At 34.7% G+C, this 20,611-nt stretch overlaps 2 protein-coding genes across 2 annotated transcripts; both read left to right on the top strand.

Annotated features, from left to right (window-relative positions):
* Positions 1-76: 76 nt before the first annotated feature.
* Positions 77-14,318, top strand: LOC105779750 (hypothetical protein). The gene is made up of 17 exons (XM_012603664.2): positions 77-803; positions 1,644-2,043; positions 2,120-2,191; positions 2,341-2,403; positions 3,179-3,388; positions 4,291-4,887; positions 5,189-5,944; positions 6,803-7,084; positions 7,497-7,652; positions 7,770-8,194; positions 8,588-8,990; positions 9,238-9,567; positions 10,310-11,051; positions 11,165-11,223; positions 11,890-12,363; positions 13,380-13,418; positions 13,958-14,318. Exons 1-17 carry the CDS (start codon positions 463-465, stop codon positions 14,141-14,143), a joined length of 5,535 nt encoding a protein of 1,844 aa, XP_012459118.1. The 5' UTR covers positions 77-462; the 3' UTR covers positions 14,144-14,318.
* A 1,469-nt stretch (positions 14,319-15,787) lies between these two features.
* On the top strand, positions 15,788-18,416 carry LOC105780716 (ubiquitin-like protein ATG12). Its single transcript, XM_012605197.2, has 5 exons — positions 15,788-15,929; positions 16,083-16,141; positions 16,929-16,997; positions 17,092-17,154; positions 17,916-18,416. Exons 1-5 carry the CDS (start codon positions 15,896-15,898, stop codon positions 17,973-17,975), a joined length of 285 nt encoding a protein of 94 aa, XP_012460651.1. The 5' UTR covers positions 15,788-15,895; the 3' UTR covers positions 17,976-18,416.
* Positions 18,417-20,611: the final 2,195 nt, after the last annotated feature.

Genomic DNA, 20,611 nt, shown 5'->3' with positions numbered 1-20,611 from the left:
TAAAAATTTAACTTTTATTTAAAAGAAAATTTTGACCCAAAAATATTGGTAAGAAGTAATATTAATCTAAACCTTTTAACAGTTCCCGGAAAAAAAACACCTTAGCCTTAGCAGGAGTGTGGTCCTTCCGGATCCCCAAAAAAGTAGTGCATTGACGGGTTTGATGGACTCTTGACCAGTTGCCAAATATGGAGCAAGCTAGTTATCAACTGATATGGGCCGGCCCACCGCCTTCAATTTTGTATCCATCGGATCCGGTCCGGTCAGTTCAGGATCTAACTCTCTCTCTATCAGACTGACTTCCTCGTATATCCCGTGTCTATCTCCCTCTAGCTCGCCGTCTGAGGCGAACACTGCTGCAAGCCAACTGGGTTTTGTCTGTTCTCTTATTAAAAAGTTGATCTTTCATGGTCGTGCAAAACTGTTTCCTCTTTTGGGACTTCCAAAGAGTAACCGACCAAGATGGATTCCATCATCACCTCAGCTCTGGAAGAAATATGCTTCCAGGGCCAGCTAGGCATTTCTCTTTCCTCTCTCTGCACCAAACTCGACATCCCTCCTCCTCTCAAAGCCTCCCTTTGGAAAAATCTCCTCTCCATCCCCGTTCTTCGGTTCAAGCCGCGAAACGCCGAGTTTCTTAGCCCTACCGATGCCTCCATTCAATGCGCTGAAGGTGCCGAGAAACTCGGTATCATAATCTTAGCCCATGAAACGCTTAGAAATAACTTCGTTGGCCTTTATGATGAAAATGTTCAAATCTCATCTCAACAACGTCGCACTCTGGAAAGACTCGCTATTGCTAGGTTTAGTTTCCTTTGGTTATCTGATTTTTCTTTTTGGAATCTTGTGAAGTTACTTGTGATGCTATGTTTTTCTGATGAATTTAGAGGATAAGATTTTCAATTGATTAGTTGGACAAATTGCGAGAACAGAAAGCACATACTATGCATAAATTAGTTAAGGGGTTATATTCCCTCACATTGCAAAAGGTATAAGAAGGTGAATTCCAAAATCTCAAATAATACTTATTTAACATTTACCATTCAATAGGCATCATCCAGGGAAAATAAATTTGAAGGTACTATTTATGTTTGTCTTGTCACACAATTTATACTAAATTTGAAATCTAAATACCTTCTCTCAAATTGAAGTTCTCAAGGTAAGCTAATTTTGAAATTGGTGGGTTTACGAGAATTTTGTATTTAGATTGTCTAGGATGAACTAATAAGTTATGCAGATTATTCTGATTAATCACCTTGGAATTCAAAATTCGGTGTATTGCAGCTATATACTCTTTTAATTGTTAGCTACATGACCTGATTGTTAAAGTACTACAACGTGAAGTGAATTCGTCCTTTTTATTTTTATATGAGGCTCATGTAGTCCCTTATGATATGGATTGAAATGTAGAAAATTGATGGGAAGAGGGGAAGACTAATAACTACTGGAAATAGATAGAGATATATAATTGTTATGGACTTCAGAAAGTGTTATTGCTTTAGGGTTTATGATTTTGCAGTTAGTGAATAATATTGGTACACGTAATTTGGTTGGTAAAATCCTAAGTCTTATTCACTTCTTTGTGAAGCCACATTTGTAGTGATGTTAAAGAGAGATAGGTTATTAACAGATGGTACTTGCAGAACAAATGGAGTGACACAAAGTCAGCTTGCAAAGGAATTTGGTATTGAAGGGAAGAACTTCTTTTATATATTAAAGAACCTTGAATGCAGAGGGTTGATTGTGAAACAACCGGCACTTGTTAGGAAGAAAGAACATTGCAGTGAAGGGGACTCCAAAAACAGTTCATCTGTGACCACCAATTTGATATACTTGCATAGATACGCAAAGCGTTTGGGCTCTCAACAGAAGTTTGAGATTAATAAAGAAGAACAAACTGTTGAATCCCTTGCATATGGTGAAGAAAATGCTTCAGATGACTATGGATTTGCTTCAGAAAATGGGAAAGAAAATGTTTCCGTGACTGATTATCTACCTGCAATGAAAGTTGTTTGTGATAAACTGGAAGAAGCCAATGGAAAGGTCAATTATATTCAGAATGTTGTTAGATTCATGGATTTGATGTTATGCCATTATGCTGATTTTTGTTCTATTGAAGGTTCTTGTTGTCTCAGATATTAAACGAGACTTAGGTTATACAAGATCCAAAGGCCACAAAGCCTGGAGAAATGTAAGATTGCTATCTTTACTTCTTTCTCTCTCAAAGGGGCCCGGGGGGGGGGTGCTTCATTTTAATTTTGTCTAGTCCACAATCTGCTCCTCTCTAGTGATTTTTTGAATTTGTCTTCCTCATACCATGTGCTGCATATATGCCATTAGATCTACCGCAGGTTAAAAGATGCTGGTCTTGTCGAGGATTTGCATGCTGTTGTCAATGAGAAGGTGATGTAAACTATATAGTTCTTAGTTCATGCTTTTGCAAGATTCCATTTTACTTTTTCTTCATTTATGCTGAATAGAAATTTCCAGAAAAAGTTATGTTGATGGGCTTACACCTTGTGAGGATTTGTAATAAGCTTTTCTAGAAAGTCTTCTTCCTGTCTCTTTCTTTCTCTCTTCTTTTTCTGGTTGAAGTTTGTCTATTTTCAAATCATGCTCAATTCAACTCATCTAAGTTTTAAGCATTTTGGGGCAGTTAGTTAAAATGGATTCTTTCGTTCTATTCTCCAACTGGTGAGGAGCTGCTGAATCCTTCTTTATTACAACCTTTTCTTATTTTATTTTATTTTATTCCTGTTTATATATGTTCCCTAATAGCTGATATGTAATTGTTTAACCTTCTATTCCTGATTATGTCTTTAACGTTGTGTATTCTTTCTAACCTTATATAACTTTGTTACTGTTGACTAATTAATAAAATTTATTCAATATCATAAACTTTAGATATACTAAGTGAACAAGGTTATACATCTTTTATGAAGAGTATTTTTTGCCTTGACGCGCAATATAAGATTTCTGTTATATGAAGTTGATGAAACTATTCCATGCCTTTGGTCGTGCTTTCTTGGCCAGTATTACCAATACAGATCCTTGCAGTCAATTATACCATATAAAATCATGTAAAACATTCTAGATTATATTTTATGGAAAAATATTCTGTCTACTTCTGCACTATCTAAGTGAGTGTTCATTTGTGATTTGTTTCTATTTTCTTTAGGTTGAATTTTGCCTAAGGTTGGTGAAGAGCTTTCCTGAAAAGAATTTTGAGCCAAAACTTCTCGGGTGTGATGATAATCTTGACAAAGGACAACAGCTGAAGTTTGGAAAGTCAATTCTGAATGTAGACCAGATTGTAGAGCTTCCCATTGATAATCAAATTTATGATATGGTCGATGCTGAAGGATCTGAGGGTTTACCGGTTATGACGGTGCATATATATTTTCTTGACTTTTCTTTGTTATGATCTTGTTGATCTTAATGGCTATGATGCTGTGTTTTTGACAAATATTAGTTTGTTGTAAGCTGAAGAGTGGATCTTAAAATGTAAATCCAGGCCTTTAGATATTTACTAATCATGCTTTAAGAAAGATGAAATTCAAGTCAAATATGTACTGCATGCTGTTAACGGAGTCGAAAAAGCATAAACAAGCTGTTTGTTCAATCAAGTCTTAGCAACTCTTACAGCTTGTTCTTTTTCCAACTTAGCTGAAGAGATTCACTTGGATTTATGGTTATCATCTAGTTCAATCATGTTAAGACTCTTACTTCCATCAAGATGATGATATAGTTTTTATTTTTCTTTTGGTACATTGGTTAATTGGGGGATGGGTTGGGACACTAGGGTTCGAGCCTTATCTCTAATACCACACAAGCTTCTTCCCACTAGGCTAAGATTTTGTTGGCAGGGAATGGTGATATTGATCAGCAATATACTGCCTCAATATAATTGTAGTGTCTTTGCGTTTGATGCCACACGGATGATTCAAAACTCGAAATGCATGTATATTATGCATGACATGTGTGTGCTTGGCAGCACTACTTGCTATCACTCATTTGTCCCGAAGAAGCATACTGATTTTAATGTACTACAGTATACTGATTTATGCCTGAAAATGCTGTCACTGGTAGATAGCTGTAATGATCTATTTTATAGTTATTTCAGCTTTTTACTAGTTTTCTTTTTATGTTTTAATCATATTATTGTGTGTAGTTTTAAACTTTTAATTATCTGTGCCTTTTCAATGTCTGATTTTGCATGAAGTTCCTTCAAATGTATGTCATTTGTTTCCAAACTGGTAACTCTCTCATGTTCATATATGGTACGAGCAGGTATGTGAGAGGCTTGGAATTGACAAGAAAAGAAGCTATTCTCGATTCTTTAACATGTTCTCTAGGTTTGGGATGCACCTGCAAGCTGAAAGCCACAAAAAGACTACAGCTTATCGAGTTTGGACATCTGGGAATTCTTGTAAATCATCAAATGCATTTTTGATTAAAGCAAAAAATGCTGATGATGAAAAGCAGATCTCTAATCTTGATGTTGGCCATTCAGGAGTTCCTGATGAACTGAACCAAAATCTTCTAGAGTATAATCCATCAGCTTCTGCAAGTGATTCTTTTACTCCCGTGAAAGTGAATGATTTGGAAAATGATACTGAAATTTCCTGTGGCTCCCCTGGAGAAACTAACCATATTGTTATGTATTCTGACAACACACAAGGGCTTCCAACTGAGCAAAGTAATACTGCCTGTGAAGCAGAACTTGATTTAGTTAGTACTGAAAGTCAAATATGTGCTGCTCCACCACAACCTATAGGACTTGATTTGTTGAGGCCTCCTGATTCTGGCTCATATCAGACATATTCAAGTCAAGTTCTGACTGCTGATGGTGCTCGAAGGGAGCAAAGGATGCTTGGACGTTTACAGGTATTTTCTCCAGGCACTTGACTGAAGGCTTAAATCGAGATCTATGTTATGCGAACTCCTCGTTTTCCCTTGGTACCTTTATTTGACAGCTCTGTCTGACACATATTTGGGCTTGAGTATGGGGGTATGATCCTCCAAATATATGAAAAACTAAGGAAAAATCAAGTATACCTATGTTTGAGACATGCCTCTATTTGACACTCACCTCTGAGTCAGGCTAACGTAGTTTGAGATTATAAACTTGTTTACCATCCTTAACAATTTCTAGAAATACAAATTTCATTCTAGTTTTCTTATACAGGATGAGAAGTTTATTTTAAGACCTGAATTGTATCGATGGCTTGTGGAACTTGAGAAGGACAAGAGCACAAAATTGGACAGGAAGACGGTTGATCGAATGTTAAAGAAGCTTCAGCAACAAGGGCACTGCAAATGCATGCACATTAATGTGCCTGTTGTAACTAATTGTGGACGAAGCCGTATTACTCAGGTGGTTCTGCACCCGTCTGTTGAAGCATTACATCCGGAGCTGCTGAGTGAAATTCATGACAGGTTGAGATCATTTGAAATGCAAGTCCGTGGCCATGCAACATCGAAGTTGAAAAGCAATGATTCAATTCCTGTATTAGATGGTGTCCAGAGAACTCTGAACCATGTTGATTTAGAAGCCAAGGCTGCTAAATCAGAAGCCATGCGTGCCAATGGTTTTGTGCTGGCAAAAATGGTACGCTTGAAACTGCTTCATAGGTTTTTGTGGGGTTTCTTGAGTAGTTTTCATGGTTGGAATGATGTTTTATCACTTGAGAGATACCTGCATGGTCAGAAAAATCTTCATGGTTCATGCATTTTATTTTCACTGGAAGCAGCCATCAAGGCCATTCCACTTGAACTTTTTGTACAAGTTGTGGGAACTACTCTAAAGTTTGATGATATGATTGAGAAGTGTAAGAAAGGCTTTTGTCTTTCTGATCTTCCCATTGATGAGTATAGGCTTCTAATGGATACTCAGGCAACTGGAAGACTTTCACTGCTCATTGACATCCTAAGGCGTTTGAAGGTACAATTACTTAGCCAAATTTCCAGGAGGTTAATCGTGTAGGAATATTTCATTCTTCTGGAAACTTTTGCATCATTAATATGTTCACTGTGATTTCTCTTTTGAAACCATTTAGTTGTTTTTTACCATGAAAAAGCTGGGTTTTATTCTACCTATCCAATTATGCGGTTTGACATGTTAGTGACATTGTTGTAAGACAATGATGGCTGTTCTAAGTTATTGATCCTAGAATGTGAATTTTAACATTTGATTTTTAGATAAACAAGGCTCAAATATTTTCTTGCCTTGACATAAAGTAAGTGGTAGCTACTGTGGAAGAATGCCTTTTCTTGTAGACACTCTTGTAACTGGTGCAACATTATATTGGTTAAATATCTGCTTGAAGAATTCCCTTTTCTTCATGTCTTGTTTCACGGTTGTTGTTTGTATGAACGTAGGTTATTAGGAATATTATGATAGCAAAGTTGACATGCATTAGCAGAATTCAAATTTGAAGCTGTTCAAATATAATGGATTTATGCTGGAATTCAATTCTGAGCAGGCTTACTTTGAATTGCTGAAATTCAAAGTAGCAGCATATTTTATTTTAATTGCTGGGAAAGACGAGAGATGGAATATGTTTGAATGGTATATTGGTAGAATGAAATATTATTAGAGCATGCAAACTCCTGAATGTATTAATATAAAAATTCCTGATCAACAAAATTAAAACAATTTCTAGGGGATTATACGTTTTAATCAGTACTTTTGTTTTAAATTAGAATAGTTAGTTCTGTATAGATTCTTTTTTGATGAATTTCTCTCTGCTCCTGCATTGCATATTACTGTTTCTTTGACTGGCATTATTTGGTGATGTAGTTGATTCGGCTGGTACCTGATGAATGTTCAGATAACAGATTAAAGGCACCACATGCCATTTTGACCCATGCTATGGAGCTTAAACCTTACATAGAGGAACCACTATCACTGGTTGCCACATCTACTTCTAGTTCTCTTGACCTTCGTCCTAGAATCAGGCATGATTTCATCTTTTCTAACGGAGAAGCTGTTGATGACTATTGGAAAACTTTGGAATATTGTTATGCAGCTGCTGATTCAAGAGCTGCTTTGCATGCATTCCCTGGGTCTGCTGTTCACGAGGTATGCACCAGACAGAAATGTAGAGTCTAAAATTCATGGCACATATCATACTTGAAAAGGTAAAATAAAAATTATTATTTAGAATTTTAGTTCTAAGAATAGATTGTAAAAATAGGAGATAATGTCTCACTGAATTTTATTAGATTTAAACTTGTTTTAAAAATTTACAATGATAATATAAAGTCAGTGTGATGCTACATTCAACAGTCAGTGTAAGTATTTGTGTGTGTATTACTTTTTGCGGATGATTAGGAATTTCCTATTTATAAGCATGGTTAAATTCATACAGGCTATAAGTGTTAGGTTTGCAAACTTTTCTGTTATTTATAAGTTATAGCTTGCTGCTGCTTTGCATCTATATCCATTGTAATAGCCTTCTAAGTGGAATGTAAAAGCTAAGTCATAATTGCAGGTTTTCCTTAATCGATCATGGGCCTCAGTTCGAGTTATGACATCTGATCAGCGTTCTGAGCTCCTTAAGCGAATCATGAAGGATAATTTAAATGAAAAACTTTCATATAGAGACTGTGAAAAGATTGGAAAGGATCTTAATCTGACCTTAGAACAGGTAAAGTATATTTTGCCTATTGTTATTTGATCCCCCCCCCTTCTCTGGGGCAACCATTAGTGTCCAATTGGTTGTAATAATTTGTTTGGTTTAAACTAATTTATTTTCTGTTTACAGGTACTTCGTGTATATTATGATAAGCGGCAAAAGCGTCTTAATAGATTTCGGGGTGTTCCAAATGGCAATGGAGAGCAGTATCAAGGAGAAAGAGATAAAGAGTCATCTGCTCGGAAAAGAAAGAGATCAACAGTCAAATCAATAGAAGGAATAAAAGCTGATGCAAGAGTCATACAATTAGATGAAAAGGAGGGTGGTACACTATCTGATGGAAATGATGAGCCAAAAGAAGATTATTGTTTAGCTTCTTCAGTGGGACCTGATGCCTTCCAAGCATATCAGGAAGCTGATCTAGTTGAAGCTGTGAATAAGCCAGGGTCACATGAAGAAGATGAGGAGCGTTATTCCTTAATTATCCAGAATTCCTTCTTGAAAATGAAGCCAACACGTAGAAAAAGAATCTTATGGACAGATGAGGCAGACAGGTAGACTGTAGTATATACTCTTAAGACTGTGGAAATGAGAAGCATATCTCTACAGTTAACAAATTGAATTGAAAGTGGGCACAGGGGCACTTTTTTAAAATGTTAGATATATCATATTCTTCGATTTTGGTTCATGCATAACATATCTCCAACTAATGATGCTTGCCTGGCAGTAATTTTGTTAAGTTATAAGAAAGTTTGAGAACATGATGATTGGGAGAATTTTCAGTATGTCTCTAACCTCGTCAGTTGCTTGTGTTTAACATTTATTTTATGCATTTGGTGGTTGTCTATCTGCTGTACTTGATGATAGATATAGTATAGGGACTTTGAAGAGAAAGATGTTTACAATATATTACGGTTCTGTGTTTCACATTATTTTGTTCTATGCAGGGAATTGGTAACCCAATATGCAAGATACCGTGCTGCACTTGGGGCAAAATTTCACCGTGTAGATTGGACTTCACTTGATGGCCTACCTGCGCCTCCTAGAGCTTGTGCAAGAAGAATGACAAACCTAAAACGAAGTGCAAAATTTAGGAAAGCATTAATGCAACTATGCAATGTGCTTAGTGAACGGTATATGATGCATATTGAAAAAAGGCAAAATAGGTCATCCAACAATAGTGATTGCAGACTTCTCCGATTTTCATCAATTGAACATGGAATGGAACATGGTGAAGATGTAGGCTTCGAGAAAGAAAGATGGGATGATTTTGATGACAGAAAGATAAAAAGTGCTTTGGTGGATGTTCTTCATTTTAAACAGATTGCTAAACTGGAGGCCTCTAAAAGGGTCAGATCTTTATCTGCTGAGTGGTCTAGTGTAAACATGAATTCAGAAGATTATGTAGTTCCTCCATTTTAGAGCTGACAAATATATTCCATTAGTGCTCCTAAAGTTCAAAAAAAATTATCAAATTGCAGTTGGAAAGCTTTTATTGATTTTCATCATTGGGCATTCTTTCCCAATGTTTGGTCTATTATATTTATCTTGATTTTAAGTACACTGAAAGTTTTTATGCTTTCTTGTTTCCTAGCAGAAGCAACAAGGACCTGAAATGGTTCTGGCAACTACCCAAGATGGAAGTATTGGAATTCCTGGTGCTGAGCAACATAAGGGCTCTAACCAAAGCTCACAACACCATCGCTTTCATCAAAAGTTAGTTAAGCTATGGAATATAGGAAATGGTGTTGGCAGACAAGTACACGAATCGTTGGCTGTTTCTAATGCAGTTGAACTATTTAAGCTTGTTTTCTTGAGCATATCCATAGCGCCACCATCTACAAATTTGCTGACAGAAACTTTGCGCCGATATTCAGAACATGATCTTTTTGCAGCTTTTAGCTATCTTAGAGATAGAAAATTTATGGTAAATATCAGTTTGTATCTCCTATATTTTTAAGTTATTTCAATCTATGCAATTTACATAGAGGTGTTAATGTTTTGTACTTAAGTAGAAGAGCAGTATTTCATAAGATAAATCTTATGAAATAAGATGCATTAGGATGCAATAAAGATCTCCACTCACTAATTTGTCTAGAATTCCTTTTCATTTCAGTCAACATCTTATGATATTTGGGACGATATCCTTGGAGCCTTAGTGATAGGCTTTCGGCACCATTGGACCACTCCAACAATTTCTCTAGAGCTATTTTGCATTTCAATAGAATCTGATATATTCACAAGGACATCCTTGGATTCTTAATATATATGGCTTTTAGCACCATTTCTCTGTTTAAATTTATAGCATAATATCATCTCCTGCCTTTAGCTTAAGCAGTACATCTTGTGAACAGGGCTGGGCAGGTTGTACTTTTTATCTTATTAATCAAGTAGAACAGTGTTATATTAGTGTGCTCTTTTCCTGTCTTTCTTTGGCGACAACTCTGGTATTAGTAATTCAACTCTTTCCATTGACTTTATGTTAAGTAATGTCTTCTTTCCACAGTACCAAACCATCTGAGATGACTTCACCTTACATTCCCTTGCTGTCAGTGTGCCAGCTTTATGATCTGCATTATTTCTTTTCTCTATTGTGCTGTTATCAATTCAAATTCCACCCCTGTTTACCCTTGTTTTCCTGATTCTGAATTTTCTTCAACTTTTGGCAGATTGGTGGTACTTGCGGTCAACCTTTTGTGCTTTCTCAACAGTTCTTGCACAGTATTTCCAAGTCTCCATTTCCTTGCAATACAGGAAAGAGAGCTGCTAATTTTTCTGCTTGGATTCGTGAAAGAGAAAAAGATCTAATGGAAGGGGGAATTAATCTTACTGCAGATTTGCAATGTGGTGATATTTTCCACTTGTTTTCTCTTGTTTTTTCTGGTGAGCTTTCTGTTTCCCCTTGCTTACCAGATGAAGGTGTTGGAGAAGCTGAAGACCTAAGAAGCTTAAAACGTAGAGCTGAGGATAATGAATTGTGTGATGTAGATAAGGCTAAGAAATTAAAATCCATTGCAGAAGGTGAATTTGTTTCACGACGAGAAAAGGGCTTTCCTGGTATCATGGTATCGGTGTATAGCTCAACATTTCCTGCAGCCAATTCTTTAGAATTGTTCACGGATGAGGAAACATTCAACCCTGAGCTTTTGAATGAGGAAAGTTCAACTAATTTGGACCATATGAAGGAAATGATTGAGTTTAGAAATAGTGTCACTACGGCATCAAAGTCGGCTGAGTCACCTTGGGAAGCTATGGCTGGTTACACTGAGCATCTATTGTCAAAACCTTCTGATGAAGGGCAAGGCAGTCACGTTGATTCTGAGATCATCAAGGCTGTTTGCACTGAAATTCAGAAGGCTGGTGACCAAGGTTTGAGCATAGAAGATGTTTATAGTCTTGTCAAAATGCCAGGTATTTTGTTTTTTGGTCATGTTTGCACTTGGGGTTCATCTTCATATTTATGAAAGAGGATGTATGCATGTAACTTCCAGTTCATTGAATGTTTTGAGATATTCATCTTGCAGGAGAAAAGACACCTGAAATCATCATTGATACTCTCCAAGCATTTGGAGTAGCTAAAAAGGTTGCTATACTTGACCATTGGAATATAAATCCTGTCTATTAGTATGTAATTTTTTTTCTCATATATGTATTCCCTGTGTCGCTTCTTGCCAATAGTGCAAGGAAGGGGTTATGGTAGAAGGTGCCTTAAATTATTAGTAGCCGTGTTCCAGTATTGACAGTAGAATGTTAAAACAGATCTGGCAATGGGGAATCGATGACTTCATCTTTAAGACATTTGCTTGTACTAGTATATCTTGAGAATTCTTCATTGGCTGCTTATAAATAGCCCTTGGACTATGGAACAAAGGACTATCCTGGAGACCTACACCCTGGTGTTGACAGTGATTCTCAAGTATCACAGAACAGAACATGATACGATGGGTTAGGGTGCTATAGAAACGAAGATACAAGCAATGGTTACCTGATCTTAATGGTCCTAGTGAATCCTTTCATTCTGACATTCTGAGTTCTTTAATTTGGAATGAATTAAATCTCCTCAAGTAGGATTTGAACCTAGGATCAGTCAAGTTGTATTGGTTTTTGTTAGGTTGTGGAATTTTTAAGGAAAGAGGGAGAGAAGATCATGGCTTGGTAGTTTATACTATATTTTCAAAGTACTAGATGATTTCTAAAACTTTCCGTTACCAAATTCATGTGCACTGATGTTGTGATCTCTTTCATGCAGGTCAATGCATATGACTCTGTTCGTGTTGTTGATGCTTTATATCACTCGAAATATTTTCTTGCCTCAGTTTCAATTTTCCATCGAGATCTTAAAACACCTTTGTTGCTAACATCCCAAGCCAAGGATGGTGGCAACTCTGTCCAGCAAGACACTAAGAGTCTTGTTGCTGCTAAGTTATTGGGCAGCTCAAGTGTTAGTGATGTGCACAAAGTTACTATTCTTAATCTTCCTGAAGAGCACGCTTTACCTTCCAATGAAGTTCCTACTAGCAATGCAAATGAAATCTGCATGTATGGAGAAGTTGGTTTATCACAAGGGGATGATGAGGGTATGATTTGTGAGCCCTTTTCAGGTGAGAGATTGGTTCCTATATTGCCATGGTTAAATGCAGATGGGACCATCAACAGCATGGTCTACAATGGACTTATACGACGTGTTCTTGGTACTGTGATGCAAAATCCTGGGATATTGGAGGTACTGCCTTTTCTGTACATATTGATTTAATTTCATGGTTTTCTGAAAGCACTTGATGAACAGGAATTTCTTAATTTAAAGTGATGAACTTTTAGAACTCTTTTTTTAACTTCACAGAAGAAGGCACCTTTTAAAGCTGTCAGCAAGCTGTTGTATTACTTAAAAACTTGGGGAAGTTTTTGCTTGTCATGAATTTAGTTTTCTTCTTCTACCTTTTTTTTTTTCTTGTTTTTATTTTTTTTGTGGGAAAGTAAAATTTTTAACTAAACTGAAGTATTTGGTTTCTAAAATAGAAAAACTGGCCTTGTTTGAGTTTTAACAGTTTGGTTCACTGAGTTATTTCTCAGTTCTTGGATGTTCCAAAGGACATTCTACTTTTTAATTATTCTTGTTAAATGGTGTTATATGACACTTAAATTATAGATTTCTTGTGGTACAAGTTGAACTTCTTCACCTATTGTCTATTGGTTTTAGGTCGGATGCATAACATGATATTAGAGCCTAGTTTCTCCTGTTCTGTTATTAACCCATGTAAGGTTTTCCACGCATTGGCACTTGTTGAGTTACACATGAGGAAGTGTTAAGTGGCATTATGCCATATTGCTTTGAACTTGGGTTTCCTCTGGTCTTATATTCGAGTTGTCTCCCCACTTATTGTGAATTGGTTAAGTAGTATGCTTAACAATTCTTTTGAGTGTAGCTATGATGACTTTGGACTATTTCAGACTTCAAATAACAAAAGTTGGAATCAAACTGAAATGAATGGTTTCCTCTGTTGTTGAATTGAAGTCAATAAGAAGATTAAAAGATTCGATTAGTTTGTGTTTTCTCTATTTAGTTTTCCCATATTTTGCACAACCCTTCTTCTGGGTGGTTTGCCCATTGCTTTGGGTATGACTTTTCTTGATGTTGGTGTTTACTGGTTTGGGCAATAGTTCTCAAGGTGGGGTAAATGTGTTTTCTATCATATGCCTTTCTGACTTTCTTTTTGTTCCTCTCTTCAATCTTTGGGCCAGGAGGACATTGTCTGCCAACTGGATGTACTAAATCCCCAGGTATGCTGTTCTATTTTCCTTATGTTGAGGGTGGAGGTGGAAGATTGTAGTCATGATACTGAATGTCTTGCATCCCCACCTGATCGCTAAGATTAGAAAATGGTTAATTGATGATCATCATATAATAAACGAATTAGGTTTTTGGACAAATATTTTGCACGGTTTGATCTGACTTTTTCTGCCCATAACCTACAATCATGGTTGGTGAAAACTTGGAAGTTCCAGTACAGATTTGGAGTTCTTTTCTTTCTGACTTTTGATAGATAAGTTACCTTGACATGGTCTTGGCGGAAGTAGGATCCTAGGATGCATACTTACCCTCAACCCTAATACGCACACAAAGAAAAGGTTAACAATATGAGAAAAAAAAATTCATATATTTATGTGATTGCGTTGATCATCCATCAAACATATAGAGTCCACGATTTGGTATGCATACAACCAGTAAAGTTTGCCACATTAATGTGCTTGTATACTGTTATGAAGACTTAAAAGTTTATTTATATTCCCTCTAATGTGCATCTCTAAACTTTCTGTAGAGTTGTAGAAAGCTACTGGAATTGATGATATTGGATAGACACCTGATAGTGAAAAAGATGCTTCAAAGAACAGGTAGTGGTCCTCCTGCCCTTCTGGCAACCCTTGTCGGGAGTAGCTGTAGAAAATCAAAGATGGTGTGCCGTGAACATTTCTTTGCAAACCCTACGAGTACATTTTTCCTTTAGCAATGTCAGCATTGGTTTGTGTAAATAAACATCATAGATCCTGGGCAGCATAGGTTAGAAGCTGCATTTTTTTTCTTCTGCTTGCTATCCTATTGAAGCAGAAGTGTATCCTACTGATGATTTTAGGGGGTTAAATGACTTTTTTATTATTATAATTTTCAGTTTTTTTTTATAATTTATCATATTTATTTATAAGTTTTTTTTATGACTTTTATGATTATTTATAATTTTTAATAACTTTATATGAATTTTGAGTTTTAATAAATTTTATATTTTTATGATTTTTATTTTATATTTTTACTTTTTAATGATTATTATGATAAAATATAATATTAAATTAGAAACTGCCACGTGTTACTATCTAATTGATTTTAATTGATTCTAAAGGTCAACGTGATCAAAGATAAAAACTATTAGCGGACAAGCTTAATTGATCTTTCTAAAGTAGTGTTTAGAAAGTCGCTTGATAAAAACCATTAGTGGGCAACAACGGTTGTTTCGTGTTTCATCTTTTCTACACTGTACAATAACTCGTCCCTGCCAGAAATCTTGTTGCCCCCAACTTTGTCACAAGTTATAGTAGTGTGCTCACCATCTTTGGTAGAGATGGATAAAATGAATTACTTGATTATACTGAAAAGTCCCTATGTTTTTCATCTTTGACTTATGGGTTTTAGAAAACATCCTCCTTTGATGAGGTAAAACTCATTGTCCTGGTCACATAACCATTGCCAATTGGAGCCCCATTTATGCTACATCCCTTGATAGAATAACTTTTGTAAATTCGAAACCCTAGTTACACTTCAAATTGAGACCGTATAATCACTGTCAACTGGGATTTTGAGTTGCAATGTGGTCCAACTTTTCAGGACTTGACTCCATGTTCACATGACAGATGGAATTTGTAGGTCATTGAGCCTTATTACATTACTGTAAATTCAAACGTACCTTAAAACTATAATAATGTCTATATCAAACATAGACATAAATAAATTTACAAACTTTTTATTTCCAATCGCAAGAAAAAAAATAAAAAAAATAAAAAGTGAAAACGCATTCTACAGAGTGTTTTTTTCTTTCTCTCCAAATTCAACGTATATCGGTAAATTTCAAAAAAATTCAGCCTATATACTTAAATAATAGTCGTTTTTAGCATATTTTGATAAATCGACCACATCAATTGAGTATAACATAAAAAATAAAGTTGAATCAGATTAGCATGTTGCATGCTTCATAGCTTCATTCATAAGTGGATTTGAGATGATCTATACTTCAAAAAGTATATGGAAGAAAGAGATATTGATAATTTTAATTATCTGATTTAGAGTCAAATGATAATGAATTCGGTCAAGAACTAACATTTGATGAAAATGAGCTTAATTTAAATATTAAAGAGGAATAATTCAATAAATATGAAACATTAAAATAATTAGATAAAATTATATATAATGCCTATTTTTCTTGTTATTTTTATTAGTAATTATATTATCAACTATTTTTTAACTAACATAATATATATGTGTGTTTATTTGATTTTAATTTTGTTCACTTGTTTAAAATTCTTTTATGCTAATAATTTTTATAATAATTAATATTTTTTTAAAAATATAAATTATTTAATTATTTAATTACCATTTATATTACCAAAACTTAAGAAATTTCATTTTTATTGCTTAATTAGTTGTGTAGAGGCTAAATTTATGTTTTTAACCCTTATTTTTTAAAGGGATTCGTGCTTTAGCTCAGGTAATCATGGCAGCTGAGTCTCCCAGTTCAGCACGAAAAGGTCAATTATCGAAGGCAACCGTTAAACCTTCGTTTCTCGATGTCTCGTTTCGATGATCATACTCTGTACTTGGGCGTAAAATCTTGGGGTTTTCTTTGTAAAGTGATTTTCCCCTAACTATTTCATTTTATTTTGGTTTTCGATTTGATGCAGTTGTTGTCCATTTGAGAGCAACTGGGGATGCCCCCATACTAAAACAAGCCAAATTCAAGGTATTTCTTTGTTTTCTGTTTGCATTAATTAATACCCTCGGACGGGTTTCGTCATTCGTGTTCTTCAATCTAGATTCTAGAATAAATTTTGTGATCAAAATTGCAATTTTGATAAATAATAGGATAATTCTGGATTCCCATTAGGGTTTCGGTCTTAAAAGTGGACCCTTGATGAGGATTATATTTTGCTTTGAATGATAGTCTAATTAGTTCTTAAACATATGATATTATGCGCTACTGATGAGAATTTTCTTTCTCGCAATTTAGGCATTCTCTTTGAGATGTGAAACGCTTGGTTTAGTTACCTAGAGACACAATTTACTTTACATAAAGTTTTGGTAATGTCAATGACCATAGGCCAGAAACATAGTTTAGAGTAAGCATCTCAATTCATACATTCTTAGACATGCTTTCTGTCTTTTATTTTTGAATCCTATGCGGTTAAGTATATCTATTCTGGGGCTTTTATCAATGACACGGCTTTAAAAATATGTAAAGCAATTGCAAACAAATGAGTGTCTTTGATGGTGCACTGGGTATGGAATGTTTACTACAAAGCTTGCTTTGTTTGCACTTAAGTAAGTTGTAAGATTGTAGTTGATATTGTAATTGGTGTTTTGTGCTTCAGTTGAAAAAATGCCTTAAATTATGTTCTTGAATTTACTTTAGTCCAATATTTCAGGGTTTAAGTGTGAATAATATAAATTATGTATAATACTTCTTGCTTGTGGTGGTGGTCATCAAATAAAATTTATCTTTCTTGTCTTAAAAACTTCGGACTGGACAGATACTTGGAACTGACAAATTTGCTAAAGTAATTGATTTTTTGCGTCGGCAATTGCACCGTGATACACTGGTAATTGATCTGTATTTATTGTAGTTTTATCGAAGTAATTTCAATCTGCGGTTTCTTGTTTGTTTAGTATTAATTCTTATCCTTTGTTTTGTAGTTTGTGTATGTAAACAGTGCCTTCTCACCAAACCCAGATGAATTGGTGATTGATCTGTATGATGTAAGTCATAATACTTAGACACTTCTTCTTGCCGATGTTAATTTTGTAGAAAATTCTTTCGAGGCTATTATAGATTCTATATTGTGGAATTTTGTTGTTTCTTTCACGACTAGGTGTTTGTCCCAAAACATAAACCTCAAAAGAACAAAAATATTTAGCTGAAAACCTTTTTTATGCTAGCTTGTCGTTATCAAAGGCAACATGTTATTCATATACTCCAACTCTATGGCATTTAACTTGGTCATATAATACATTTTCTGATGACTTAGATGGGATGCTTTTTCTGATTGTGTGTATTATCTTCATGTATAGAGATGATTATTTATCTTAAATCTGCAACTATTTCCCTTTATGTAACATTAGTATTGAGGCCTAGAATGGCAGAATCAGATGAGATTTCACATGAAATGGTCCATTACTTCTCAGGCTCAGTAGCTTGTCTGTATATTCTGATAGAAATATTTATTACAGTGGAAGTAATTCTTCTTTATGAACATAATATATCCACCGTTACACACTTTTAGGTCTTTATGATGTCTGCTATATACCAGCTGTTGCACATTGCAATTGAAATGTAGAGAAGTTTTCTTCATTGTATTTAATGATTACTGAACAATGGAGTGAGCTTTTTTCTTAGAGGAGGATACCACTCCGTGTTGTGCTTGCCCCCTACTAGAGTTCAAAATACACATAAATTACATAGTTACATTTTCTATATTTATAAGTTGTCTAGTCCAACCCTTTCTGCTTTTGCATTGCAGAATTTTGGTTTTGATGGCAAACTGGTGGTTAATTATGCCTGTTCTATGGCATGGGGCTAACTCTTGATGATGGATCTTCAGAGAGATGAGATAAAAACTGTCAACTCTGTAACTGTTTCCTACAATTCTCCATTATGCATATTCCTCATAGAACCATCTTCTATAATTTTTTCCCCCTTTTTCTCTGAGAAACGGGTGATCCTGTAGCAGATACTAACGTCTTGCTACTACTCAAGCAAGGAAATATTGGTGTTCTGAAGATTCTGATAATGGCGACATCAATTTGAACTGCAGTTGATGTACATCTATCACACTGTTTTTTATTTTCCTTTTTGTACATTCCACTTGTACGTTCCAACTTGTTTGTAATTCAAATCTGGAAAACTTCTCTTGGTTCACATGCATCGAGCACGTAAATTTCTTTGTTGGATTTGGAGCATTTGCTGAATGTTATTTGTTTTTCTTTGGTTCAAAGCTGAATATGTTTTGATGTCAGAGAAATTGTCTTTGGGATTCTTGCCGCTTACCTTTGCTCCCTTGAGAAATTAATACTCTTCAGTGCTTTTGATCTATATCCTTACCAGATGTTTGCCATGCATCGGAAACTTTATTGAATGTGCTTCAAATGTGTAAGATCATTGTACCCATTATGGCTAATAATTTTATAGTTCTGAGATGCCATTTTAGACTCGCTTCTGTGGGGTTAACTTAGCTATTTATTCAGACATTTATTGAGACGAAAATTCACAGGGAATGCAAATTTCTACTACTAATTCTCTGCTGTGAAACTAAATTTGGGGTTATCTTGAGTCATGATTCTTGACCAAGTTCAGATAGGCACAGCACGACCCACTATGAATCATCAAATAACTAGCATGGTAGGGTTTCGTAAATCCGAGTCTAAATGATTGAAAGTCTTCAGCTCCTAACCAATTTAATATGATAAACATACATTCTTTACTTAAGCTGATATCTTCCATGTGCCAACAAAATTTGTTGTTCATCAGTTCACTCGGCAGCATTGTCCTTTCACAAATATGTTTTTTGTTGATATTCTTTCAGTGCTAGAGTGAATATGAATTCACATTGCATCCAAATAGCCCATCTGTTCCAATGATTGATAATTAAAATTTGTTCCTTAGATGAAAGGAATAAACCATGTCTTGTAAAATGATTAAAGCAACAAAACAATCTTTTTGTCATTCTTGGCTGCAAAGAAGTTGGTTGGGTGAGTTGCAGTAAGACGTATGAGAAATGGTCAATTGTCGCATTCGCTTGGCTGAATGGCTGAGGCATGAACTCAGCCGGGGTCTCAACTCAATCCCTACTTTTCTTGTTTGCTTTTCAGACATAAGCAATCTAAATCGATAGGTTTTAAGTAAAAGGAAAGAAAAATCTTTTGAACCCAAACACATAACTTAAAACTTTTAGCTTTGCATTTGTTTAAAAAAAATAACAACTATTTTTGAAGTAAAATGACATTTTTAATCATAATTTACGATTTAATGTATTTTATTGAAATTTGTTTCTAATATATAATATTATATATTTGAATTTGTAATAGTTATATTTTAAATATTAAAATATAGTCTGTATCATTTGAATTAAATTTTTCAAACAATTGACATTAATTGTTTAAAAATTTTAAAATTTAAATTTTATATATCAAAATATTAATAATGAATTATAATAAGTTATTTATATATATATTAAAATATTAAAAAATAATGGATTATAATATTGTAGAAACAATCTTTTGGCCTAGTGACGGAGTATTATGTTGCAGGTATGAGGGTTTGAGTTTAATCCCAAGTAACCCCATTCTTCATCCCCAATTATAAAAAAGAACAGGAAAATTGTAGATGCCAATAGTACTTTCTGTAAATATTGTTCACTAGAGGAGTGTCTTAGAGAACATGTTGGAAGGAGCTACCTTTGGGAACATCATAATAGGAACAACCATGGAAGGTTGGTAGGATTCTTGAGTTGTTCCACTTTTAAGATGACCTGGAGAGCATGCTTGGAGGCTCGGATATGAAAACTATTAAGAAGTTTCTTTCTTTGAAATACAAATGCTTCCTCCTTATTTCTTTAATGAACATACAATGCATTTACACTTAAACCCTTTCTTATTAAAATAGTTTAAGTGGGTGTAGCTTTCATGCAATCGTCATTATACCCATTATCTATATAATTTATCTTTTATTATTCGGTCAAGTAACCCTTTCCAATCCCACTACCCACCATTTTAGCACATTCATGCCTATTTTCTCGTTATAATCGTTTCTCTTTTAGCTTCCTTTTTCAGAACTTATAAATAGAGGTTTGAACATCTCATTTGAAACTTTTTGGATCTTTTGAAAAACTTAACACTCTAAAATTCCCTTTGCAATTTTCTTTTTACAATCACTTGCTACCGCATTTGTTTTCTAAGGTTTGCTCCAATCTTCCTCTTTGCCATCTCTCCACGACTTCTCATTTTGCTAGATTGTAATGTCTCCTCACCTAACCAAAAGAATCCTCTACAAACATCATTTAAAAATGCATATTAATTTTTACTTTACAATACCATGTTAAAATGGACATTTTATTTTTTAAAAGTATTTTTTAACAACAATACTAAATATTTAAATTTTAAACTGAAATTTTTAAAAACATTTTTCAAAATCCTTCTAGTGTTATTTTGAGATGGAAGA

The sequence above is a fragment of the Gossypium raimondii genome, chromosome 4 (genome assembly GCF_025698545.1).
Source record: "Gossypium raimondii isolate GPD5lz chromosome 4, ASM2569854v1, whole genome shotgun sequence".
Classification (NCBI taxonomy): Eukaryota; Viridiplantae; Streptophyta; class Magnoliopsida; order Malvales; family Malvaceae; genus Gossypium; species Gossypium raimondii.
This window is presented reverse-complemented; position numbering and strand designations above follow the sequence as displayed.

Bases quoted from the DNA above. Each gene is read 5' to 3' on its own strand.
- LOC105779750 (XM_012603664.2), top strand. From the start codon at position 463: ATGGATTCCATCATCACCTCAGCTCTGGAAGAAATATGCTTCCAGGGC. The intron at 2,044-2,119 runs GTCAATTATATT...GTTCTATTGAAG, and splicing joins TGGAAGAAGCCAATGGAAAG to GTTCTTGTTGTCTCAGATAT. The intron at 7,653-7,769 runs GTAAAGTATATT...TTCTGTTTACAG, and splicing joins TTAATCTGACCTTAGAACAG to GTACTTCGTGTATATTATGA.
- LOC105780716 (XM_012605197.2), top strand. From the start codon at position 15,896: ATGGCAGCTGAGTCTCCCAGTTCAGCACGAAAAG. The intron at 15,930-16,082 runs GTCAATTATCGA...GATTTGATGCAG, and splicing joins TCCCAGTTCAGCACGAAAAG to TTGTTGTCCATTTGAGAGCA. The intron at 16,142-16,928 runs GTATTTCTTTGT...CGGACTGGACAG, and splicing joins TAAAACAAGCCAAATTCAAG to ATACTTGGAACTGACAAATT.